Here is an 11,392-nt window from a genome sequence, read left to right as displayed (position 1 = left end):
TAAAGCGGAGTCACCCTGGCACCAAGGGCGGGGCCCTGACCACTCCGGTCTGCTGAGGCACTTGGAACAGCTACAGCGTTTCTGAACAGTAGTGCGGGGTCATCCCCGCGAGGGCATTATGGACAACCCCACCCACCCGCTCCCACAACACCAGGTTCTTCCTACCGTGTGGGCTGCGTGGAGAGCTGTACGGGCTGATCTGGCTCTTACAACCGAAATTTAAATTAATGGGAACTATGTAACGCCAGAGATGCTGGCCCCAGGTGCACGAGCCATGTTTCCAGCATTCACTAGCCACGTGCGGCCAGCGACAGCAGCATAGATGGCAGGGAAATGAACGTTTCCATCATCATGGAAAGTTCTATTGCATGGTGCCGATTTGAAGCAGGGGTCAGTGAGCTGCGCCCCAGTGGGGGCTTCAAATCCAACTACCACGTGTTTTTGTAAATGAAGTTTTATTGAAACACAGCCACGCTTGCTCAAAGCCTGCAATCTTTACCATCTGATCTTTTATGAGGCAAGTTTGCCATCTCTGGTGTAGACAGTCAGAAAGCTGCCTGAGAATCTTTTCTGGAAAGATGCTGGCTGGCATCCCCAGCAGTCATTGGCAGACCCCCAGCGTCAGGATGATTTTACCCGGGCACATGGTTCTCCCGGGAAGGAGGCAGGGGACACACAGCTGTCAGCAGGAGCTCCAAGCTGGATGGGGGCACAGGACACCCCTCCCCAGGCCGGCCCTGCCTCTGGAGGGACTGACCTCGGGAAGAGGCAGTGGGGCACAACATTCGGGTGACTGCGAGTCTGCCCAGGAAAATCACACGCTGGAAGGATCTCACCATGAACTTGCTTTATTTTTCTCACTCTCCCCAGGTCACTGAGGCAGCAACTTTAATAAAAAGAAGTCGAACAGTTTTCTGGTGTCGCCCCTCCCAAACCAGTATTCCACAGATAATTCTGAGAGCTTTTCATCACATTCAGTCTAAGTGGGAGGTCCGGCAACCCACACAGCAAAAATAACTCCCTTGGCGATGTTAGGCCAACTTAGGAGCACTTGTTTCTATGAAAGGAGGGACAGCCTAAGCAGAGAGAGGGTTCCAAGTCAGCCTCCTTCTGGCCCTTCTCAAGTTCCCTCAGGTCAAGGAGGAGAGCCAGGCTGAGTGATCGACTTTCCTTGGAAGGGCGGCTCCTCCTGCTTCTCCCTATTCAGCTAGCACCCAGGGCTGCTGGACCGGCAGGGAGCCTGGGGGGTTCTCGTGGGCCCTGCGCTCCTGCTGCTCGCCAATCCCTGGTAAACCAGCTCAGCACTTTTCTCCTTGTATGAACACAGCCCTTCGTGGAAAGCAACTACACTGATTCAAGAGGCTGACTGATGCTCTCTTGGTAATGTCTCTATTGTCGACAGAGCTTGGGATAAATCTGTAGCAGCTGGGAAATGTCCCCGGGGCCAGAGCGGGTGGATTCTCTCAGAAGACCCCTGAGCATCTCAAATGATAGCTTCTGGGACCACAGGACCCCAGGAGTGCTGCAATTAGAGCCTCGCAAAATGCAAATGCACAAGGAACTCTTGCTGTCAGGCAAGCAAATGGGCCAGGCCAGGGGGCCGGGGGGGGGGCGTGTGGGGAAGGGGGGACACTGGCTTCCCTTCCTGTACAACCAGGAGGCCCTGAGCTGACAAACCCCCTCCCTGTCTCGAATTCCCAGGTTGAGTTGCTAAATTCTCACTCCTACCAGCCTTTCTCTGCTGACCTGTCAGAGTTATCTGGATAAATGGAACAAGACAACAGAACGATCCCAAGCTTTCAGCCCTCCCCCTTGGGACCAGCCTTGCAACACACACATTCTCCCAGGCCTTCTTGAATTACAGAGGAAACCATAGGGAGCGAGTCCTCTACGGAGCTACAACTGGGGGTGGTTTAATTTGCAGGGGTCCAGGACCGGTCTCAAGTGTTGGGAGGTCACCCGCGCTGCCGTCTCTTCCGCCCCCGCAGTTTCAGCCGCCTGGCCGGCAGGCTGATGGGCTGCTTCCCGAACTTCTCCATGATCTCCCTGATCCTGGCCAGGTTGGTTTTGCTGAGGGTGAAGTCGCACTGCGTGGCACCCATGTCATAGCCGACCATGCAGTTCTTGGTGGACGAGGCGAACCCTTCCGCCTTGGCCGTGACCACGTACTCGCCGGGGTTCAGGAGGCGCCAGTAATCCCCATCGCTGGCTGCGAAGGGAAAGAAGGGGAATTCAGAGCCGTTCTCGTCTAAGGCAGACACCACCAGCCTGCTGTTCCAGAACCAGCCTCCCAGCCAGAGAGAGACTCAGAGACTGGCCTCGTGGAATTCGAGCCTCTGCAGAAGCAAATTTTTTTTTTTGAAAATTGAAAAAAATTCCTTCCTTGGAAGCCACCTTAATGGTTTTACCAGGCAGAGGGCTGGGGTGTAGGCTCCCCGCCGTGTTCATACACGAGTGGAGATGGAGGATGATCACTCGTACTCCTTCCTCCGTGACAAAACACGCCATTCATTATGAACCTGAGCCTCCAAATGCTGCGCCCTCGCCACAAAATGCCACCTTGAAAAGCCATCAGCGCCTGGCTTCCTGGCCTCCCTTGGCCTGGTGATAAATACAGAATAGTAATTCCTTTAAGAGGTGGGTCTCTTACTTCTGAAAAGAGAAATAAAAGGCTCCAGGGGACCAGGGCCAAATGATCCGGGAGGAGGCCTGGAATCTGCATTCCCTGGCCCCCGGGGGTTGGGGGTGGGGTGGGCAAGAGAAATTCGAAGTTGCAGGAGCGGGGACACACACCGGTGCTGCCGGGCAGGGCTCCCACCTCCCCGGCGACACACTGCTCAGTCACCCAGCAAACCCACCAGGGACCCTGGGCCACCCTTAGCGCTGGGCCCCCATCTCTGTGGCAGGGGCTTCCAGGCCAAAACTCTCCTCCCAGGAGCCTACAACCTGCTGAGGACACTTAGGCCCCTGACCTGAAAAGAGGCTTTGAGGCAAAGACGGGGTCACCGGCGACGCCCCGCCCCCCACCACCGTGGAGGACGTGGCGACCAGAAGGTCGAGGCAGGCACTGATCCGCTGAATCTCCAGCAAGCGTCTGAGCGGGTTGTATGACGAGTCCCCTTTCCACGTGAGTGGACAGCACGAGGTCGCACGGCCAGTCCCCAGCAGGCCCCCCAGGGCCAGGCTCGCTCAGCGCTCTCTCTCTCTCTCTCTCTCTCTCTCTCTCTCTCTCGCATCCACCTGGGTGTCCCACCTGGTCTGAGGCTTTGGTGCCCGAAAAGAAAGGGCAAAGGGGTAAGGAGGCCCTGGGCCAGGCTCCCTTGTCGACCACAAGGCTGAAGTCTTCTAAGGGACGGGAGCAGCGCTATGTGTGTGTCTCCCCCAAACACACGAAGGACCCTGAAGCATCAGGTCCAAGTTACCATCTTTATTCACCTGAGACACCCCTGCCCGCTCACGAGAGCGTGTGAAGGAGGAGCCCCAAGGTCAGCCGACGGGGTTCGGGGCCCACACGGTGCCGGCGGCTGCTCCCCGGTCCTCGGCGCCGTGCCCTGCATCTTCCTTCGGTAAAAACGCGAGCTTCTCAACCAAATGAAGTGCCACCTCATGCTTTCCAGAAGGCAGGAGCTCGCTGAGTCTTCCTTGTCTCGAAGTCAGCCGGCCTGGGCCTCACGATGCAATTCAGCTTTCAGAGACGGAAACTTCCCTGGCCGACCCCCGGTTCCTGTACATCATCCAGACTCTCTCCTCCACGGCGTGCACCAGAGTCTGCAGGTACCTTTTCCCCTATAACTGTTCGCAGATCTCCCCCGCTAGAATGAGCGGCCGCATCCGTCTCCTCGGCCACAGGATCTCCAGGCCGGCGCACGGGACGGGCTCCATAGGTACGTTCAGAGAATGAGTAAAACTATCAGGAGTGTGTTTAGGGTCGCAGAATCAGAACGAGGGGCGTCAGCTCTGTAACCTGCAAGTTCCCGCTTCTGAAACACGGACGCTCTCCTCTGCCCGCACGGCACCCTTTCCCCCAGATATTCTCGGTTAGGCTTTCCCCGCAGTTCTCCCCAAGGCTCTTATAATTTGGCTTCTTCCCCCGGCCACCAGTAAAGTCTAGAATCATCCACTTCATGGAATTCAGGGGTCAGCATGGTAGGTTGCTAGCCCACAGGGCGACCAGATCTGTGTTCAAGGGTGAATGTTCCAGGAGCTGTAGGAGGGGTGGGATAGGGACTCGGCTGGTGTCGCGCAGCACGGTGGACGGAGGGACAGCCCAGATACTGACACATGTCCATTTGGTAGCAGGTCAGGTTAGTGTCTACCACACAGAGGACAGTCCGGGGGCATTCTGAGCCAGGCATTTGGCCAACATATTTGCATGCATTTAGAAAGCACTCTGACTAGCTTCTCTCTCCTGGGGCTTCAATCCACCTGTTGATTTTCTGCAAAATCCCTCCTGAAAGAAAACTTGTCAGATCACAGATGCCTCGGAGAGAGATTAAGGAGAATTCAGAGCAAATGTTGAGCACTGAGACGCTGGAATAAATATGATAAGGAACCACATGCAAAGTAGGGAGCTCATCTATCATAAGAATACCCTGGGAAATTATTTCAGGAGGGAAATAAAGGGAGAGGGGGAGGCGGCTCTCATCGGCTCATCCAAACCACCTCCGTGATCACAGGAGCCTAGAGGTTCCAAGCTCACTGGGCACAGCACTGTCTTCTGGCCTGTGGGGCTCAGCGGACTCTTTCTCTTCCACCCTGTTTAAAACCCTCCTGTTTTCTCATATGCATACAAAGTGCTAATCATCCCAAGAATGTTCTAGGAATTTTTGTGAATTCTTCTTTTACAGAAGCTTGTTAGCAATGTTTAAAATATAAGTCCTATGCAGGCCCAGATACAGCAGCCCCTTCTATCATAAGGATCGCCGGCACCCCACGGCGATCCCACCCATCTCAAGTTCAGACCCTGTCAATGAACGAAAGAACGAATGAATGAGTCCGGGAATGAACGCACGGCCCGGCGTACACCGGTGAAGGGCGGCCATGTACCGAATGCCATGCTGCATGGTGGGAAAGCTCACAGGCAGCGGCTATCAGGTCCTCAAGGACAAAGAGTAGACAGGTTAGGACAACGAGGAGTATCACAGCATTACACAGCGGCCTACTGTTCTGTGGCGTGTCAGCTACAATCCACCCATGTAAACAATCCTCGGCCTTCTGTACCAGGCATGCCAGTAGGCACTCATGTCAGCCTGGCACTTGCCCAGACACCAGGGCAAGTCTGAAGCCCAGCCTAGCCCCTCCTTCGGTCCCAGAGGCTCCGTTTCCTCAAAGGTCAAATGGGATCTCTTGTCAGAAGGACCAGGTCTGTTAGTGCATATGAACAGTCTGGAGAAGAGGTTCCTGTCCCCTTAGGAAGGACAGCATGGGGACAAGGGCTGGGGCACGGCATTCACACTCCCTAGCCCCTGGCTCAGATCCGGGCTCAGCCCCTCTGTACTCCCAGAAACATCTTGTCATGTCAATTCATTCATTCGAACTCATCCATTCATTCAACAAATATTTATTAATCACCTACTGAATGCCAGGCAGTGTGCTTATACTTCACTGAGGCACAAAAGGGTCAAGGACCCCTGGTCTGGGACCCAGTGGGGGAGGGGCAGAAACACCAGAAGGACGGCAGGTCCCAGCTTCTCCTGCCCGACGTCAGACGTCAGGAGTGGAGGGGCTATGGGAGGAAAGGCGGGAGGCCAAAAGGAATCAGCGGGTGGTAGGGCAGATGTGTGGTGTTAGAAAAGGTGGTCACCATGGTTGGCTCTGTTGACCTGGTGATATCTGAACAAAGACCTGAAAAGGGCAAGGAAGGGACTAAAGGATTTTCGAGGGAAGGAGTTTCAGGTGGCAGAAGGTGCTAGAGCGAGGACCCCGACATGCATCCTCAGTCCTCCAGGAGGGAGCCTGCAGGGGCACAGGGCGAGGGGGCAGAAAGCACAGGGGAGCAATTGTTCCTGTTTGACCGAAACCGGGACTCGTGATTTTCAGTTTTAAATGGGGCCAGTCCGGCAAACCGAGAGAGCTGGTCGCCCCAGAAGAAGAGCTTTGGGAGGTACCCTGGAGCCCAATCCCGCATGGCCTTTTGGGGGGGTGCCACAGTGACCCTGCAGGGGCCAGGGCTGAGACCAGCCAGCAGCCGAGGAGGTGCTGAGGGGGCATCTATTCTGCAACCACCGGCAGCCTGACCCCGGGTGGGGGCAGGGCCGAACCGAGGCTGAGCTTCTGTTCCTCGTCGGCACCTTGTAGATCCTTCCAGCCGTCACAGGCTGTACAGGTGACAACACGTGACGAACACAGGAGGAGGATAGACTTGGCCTCGTTTCCCTGGGGCCGCCCTTGTTTTAAATCTGACAGTCCCATATCCTGGCATCCCTCTCCGTCCTGGGCCACTGGCCGCTCCATCCAGGGTCAGCTCTTGAACCAACAGGTCAAGTTCAGGCTGCATTAAACACCTGCCACGTGGCCTCATATCCTGTTTCTCCCCGCTGTTCGAGTGTGTCCGAGGGCTGAACAGGTCTTCCTCGTGGCGATCACCATCTCCCTTCTGCCACTGAGTCTGTGCTCAGTGCCCAGGGGGGATCTGGAGTAGGTTGAATCACGGCCCCCGGAAGCCCACATCCTACTACCTTATTTGGGAAAAGGATCTTTCCAGGTATAATTAAGGATCCCCCGATGAGATCATCCTGTATGACCCGGGTGGACCCTAAATCCAATGACAGGTGTCTTTGTAAGAGGCAGAGAGGAGGAGGCCACAGAGATGGAGGCAGAAGTGGAGTGACGTGGCCAAGGAAGTTGCCAAGGCTGAGGAAGGGTCCTTCCCGGGGGCTCTGGAGGGAGCACTGCCCTGCTGACACCCGGATTTCACACCTCTGGCCTCCATAACTGTGAGAGAATACATTTCTGACTTCTTTGGTCATTTGTCATGACACCCACTGGAAACCAGCACAGGACCCAATGCCCCGCTCACTTCAGCTGACACCAAAGGAACTCCACCTGCCCACGGCGATGACATGCTGCTCCGCAGAGTCTCCCGGTGGCCAAAAACCTCTGTGCATGGGTGTACAAGCCCCCGGACACACCATCTCCTCCAGAACCCCTGCAGACAACCTGCTGTGAGCTTCTAGACAGTTCTTTTCCCTGTGCACCTGTCATCACATCAGGCTACACACGTCCCTGTCGCAGTCAAGGTCACCGTTTCCTCACGTCACGCCATATGCACTGAGCGCCATCCCAGGTGACAATGGTCCTGGGCACAAGGGAAAAACTACAAGGGTTTCCCAGCATCGGGGAAGCCCTGAGTGGCAGGGGCATGCCGGGGCTGGGAGTCAGACACCCGAACCTGCTCCCCGCTGCCTCTAAAACCACCAGGAGCTCCTTTCCCCTCCCTGCATGTCTGGTTTTCACCTGAATAAGGGAGAAACCAGAAAGCACAGGCTGAAAACCTTGCTTTCCAGGGTCTCCACGGGCAGTCCAAGGAAGGAGACAGGAATTCGGCTCTCCATAAGAAGTTTCCGGCACTTGACGTGTGATTTTAACCCAAATAAAATGCTTTGAGAAAAAAGACATTCCCTACTGAGAGACAGTTCGTCTAGGCTCGCAGTTACCTGTTCGGATGTCGTGGTTAATGCCCTCCACGGAGATAACGGCGTTCGGAATTCCTTTTCCATGGGAGTCCCTCACCACGCCTTTGATGCCACGATGGACCTGCTCAGCACACGGGACAAGGAATGGCGTGAGCTCACAACGCACCCGACCCAGCGCGCACAGTGATGGCTGTAAGCTGAACGCCGCCCCAGGGCCACCAAGAACCCTCTCAAAGCCTTATCTAGCTCGAAGGCTCCCTGGCTATACCTGGATTTGGTGTGTAAATCTCTGTGTTCCCTTTGGGTCCGTGTACTGGGAAGTTTGCTGCTGGAGTTCAGCTATTCCAGAGGCTTAAAACAAATTAGCATCTGAGATGGTTCATGTCAAGCACACCCAGTAAAAATGGAATTTAATTTTTTCTAGGTGCATTTGACTTTCCTGAACTCCACGGACCTCACGTGTCGATCCAACGACTTAAGAATCAGAGAGAAAAGAGTCAAAGGTGTTCTTAAAAAACGACAACTCAGTCCCTAGGGTCCTTCCGCTAATCGGTTGTGTCACAAGACACACATCACTCTGAACCTTGTGCCTCAGTTTCCCTATCTGTAGAACAATGTGACAATCCCAGGTGGTTACCATCATTTCCAATGACACTGTACGTATTACTGTGCCCGGGCCCTTTATCCCCAGAACGGGACACAGGATTCCTTTAGGATGATCAGAGCCTTCTCTCTTTTCATAGATAAAATGAAAAAGAGCCTTCCCTCACAAAATTCCAGGGTGCGGACAGACAGCGCGCTTGCATCTGCCCAAGGGGGAAGGGCAGGTTCACACCCGCTGTGCCGGGCAAGTGTACTGGGGACTGCACAGAGTCTCTGGGGACCCTTGTGGGGCAGACTGGGATACTAGGTGCCAGGGCTGATGTCTGCCAAGGTCAGTGGAGTGGGAGGTGCAGGAACCAGGAAGCTGGCAGCTGAGCCATTGCCTGAAATTGTCTTCTGCTTCGTCTACAACAACTCATGGAAGGGGCGGCCTCCGTGCCCGATCCTGTGAGCCTCAGGATCACGCTTCCTAAAGGATGGGAGTCATGACAGTCACATAATTGAGGCCCTTTTCTTTATTCCTCTGGTTTCCAGTTTATTTGTTCCTTAGTGGGGCGTGGATATTATTGGATTCATTGTCGCAGAACTAGACTGGTTTCCTGGATGCTACAGGATGGGCGTGTCCTTGAGAGCAGGAGGAAGGGAAATCGAGGGAGGGTCCTGGCGGGCCCAGCAGGGGTTCCTCACCAACTGGAAGCAGAACCCTGGGAGGGGCTCAGGAGACCCACTCCCAGGAGCCTCCCACACCCACGGCAGGGCCTCTCAGCCTCACAGCCATGATGGGCACCCCAGTATCCTCCAACAATCCCCACGGTGAAGTCCTTGATCCCGGGACCTTAGAACATGACTATCTGGAGACTGTGTCTTCAAAGTGGTGATGAAATTAAAATGAGGTCATTCAGGTGGGCTCAGATCCAATCTGACTCCCTTATAAAAGGACTGTGGACCCACAGAGACATCAGGAGCGTGTGTGCACAGAGGAAAGACCATGTGAGGACACGGGGAGGAGACAGACATCTGCCAGCCAAGGAGGCTCTTCCAAATGCAACCAACCTGCCAACACCTTGATCTTGGACTTCCAGCTTCCAGAACTTCATTTCTCTTGCTTGAGCCCCCTGGGGGTCTACGTTTTTATGCAATCCTAGCAGACTAGCACAAGGGGCCCGGGCATGCTGGCTCAGACGCATGCCACCCCCTCCCCACAGGACAGCATTCGGTCACACTCAACATGACCCAGCGTGAGCGATCAACGAGGCTTTCTAGCTCAGTCCGGGGGCTGAATCGGGTATGGACAAATGCTGGTGGCTCTTCCAGCACCGTCTGGGGCCGGCCCAGCATGACAGCCAGATCTGAAGCACTAACTCGACTCAGTCTCAGGCTCTCAGTCCCCTAACCGGCCCCTTCCCTTCCGGCCCCCACCCCAGCCTCTGCTCGTGCCGTACCTGCTCCATGAACACGATTAAGGATTCTCGATTGTTCTCCCACTCCTCAGGCAGCTCGCTCTCATGGGGAAACTTGTCACAGCCCACGTAGATGGACAGCTCGAAGCAGTTTGTGTGAAGGTAGCTGAAGTCGTTGAGACCTGCCGAGCCAACCGGACAACGCTGTCACCAAACCGTGCTCCAAGGGCAGGAGGGAGACAGCGAGAATGTTCAAGAACGGGATTCAGACGACCTCATTTGAACAAGGAGGTGTCCAGTACCTGCTGCAGACTGTAAAGGAATGACAGCAAAGATGAGGGGAGGGGCGGGGGGAGAGAGCGCGGGGATGCAGCCAGAATGGTTTCTGGGGAAGACAGGTGCGTCTGGGAACATCGCTGACAAAAGGAAGACTGAAGTGCGTTTCAGATAAAATTCTGCTCAGTAAACCCAGTTTTTAAAAAATACACTATTTTTAAAAAATAAAGCCACCATGAATTAGCAGTATGGACTCGAAGTGTTGGATGGAGTTTTTCTCTGTGGTTACCCATGTGCCACCCATGAGCCAGGACCTGTCCTTAGTGCTCTGCTTGCACTGACCACAAATTCAACAGAGAATTAGGCAGCAGAGCCCAGTGTCACAAGTAAGACAATGGAGGTAGAGAACAGCCAAGAAACGTATCCAGAACCACATGTCTGGAAAGAGCCAGAGTCAGGGTTTGGACCTCGGTGTGTGTGAGGCCAAGGCCTTGCCCTTCTCTCCAGGGCTTGGCTGCTTGGGGTCCGCTGGGCGAATGCACTCACCCACCGTGCCTGACAGCAGACAGATCTCGAACATCCCGACGCTGTTGCAACAGGGCATGAAACGCACAGCCTGGCCTGGACTTGGGTCCTGCGTTAACATCCTAGGGCTGCTGTTACAAATGACCACAAACTGGGGGGCTTAAAACAGCAGAAATGTATCCTCCCATAGTTCTAGAGGCTGGGGGTCTGAGATCGAGGTGTTAGTAGGGCTGTGCTCGCTGCAGAGGCTCTAGGGGAGGAAAACTTTCTCGCCTCCTCCCGCTTCTGGTATCGGGTCGCCCCCAGCGTCCCTTGGCTTGTGGCTGCATTGCTCTTACCTTTGCCTCTGTCTTCAAGCGGCTTCTCCTCTGTCCATTATAAGGACATTTGTCAATGATTTTAGGACCCATCCAGGTAACCCGGGAGGACCACATCTTGAGACTCTTAATTTAATTACACCTGCAATGTCTACCACCGTACCACCCTGAACGCGCCTGATCTTGCCTAATTACACCTGCAAGACCCATTTGTCAAATAAGGTTACCTTCACAGGTTGCAGAGATTAGGAAGCAAAGATATTTTTTTTTTTCAGGGGAGGGCACCATTCAACCCAGTATGGCACCCAATATTTGTGAAGCGAAGAAATGAATGGTAGGTACCATGAAGTTCTTCCAGACATTTTTCGTTTTGAGCAACAGGGTGATCAGATCAGCAAGAACACAGGGCAGCTATGCTGTGCGTGACCGCAGGAAACATCCACAGGACGCAGGAGGCCCCTCCACGAGCCGCCCTTGGGTTCTGAGGGTCAGGGCTAAGAGAGCAGAGCGGGATGTGCTGGGTGGGTTTCTGTGTGGTGGCTGATCAAAGGAGCAGGTCCTCCTGCACAACCAGCCTCTGTCCTCACCATGCATCTACCCTCCTTGCCTACCTCGCCATCATGCTCAGCGGCGTACC

At 54.7% G+C, this 11,392-nt stretch overlaps 1 protein-coding gene across 1 annotated transcript in view; it reads right to left on the bottom strand.

Annotated features, from left to right (window-relative positions):
- Window positions 1–442: 442 nt before the first annotated feature.
- Window positions 443–11,392, bottom strand: part of CPXM2 (carboxypeptidase X, M14 family member 2) — a gene marked incomplete at its 5' end in the record, with an annotated part of 127,750 nt that continues 116,800 nt past the window's right edge. The window contains 3 exons of the mRNA XM_080823667.1: window positions 443–2,209; window positions 7,656–7,755; window positions 9,680–9,819. Coding sequence (XP_080679793.1) covers window positions 1,956–2,209; window positions 7,656–7,755; window positions 9,680–9,819 — 494 coding nt within the window. The 3' untranslated portion in view covers window positions 443–1,955. The remainder of the gene's footprint in view (window positions 2,210–7,655; window positions 7,756–9,679; window positions 9,820–11,392) is intronic.

This window comes from Martes martes, assembly GCF_963455335.1.
Source record: "Martes martes genome assembly, chromosome: 14".
Classification (NCBI taxonomy): domain Eukaryota; kingdom Metazoa; phylum Chordata; class Mammalia; order Carnivora; family Mustelidae; genus Martes; species Martes martes.
This window is presented reverse-complemented; position numbering and strand designations above follow the sequence as displayed.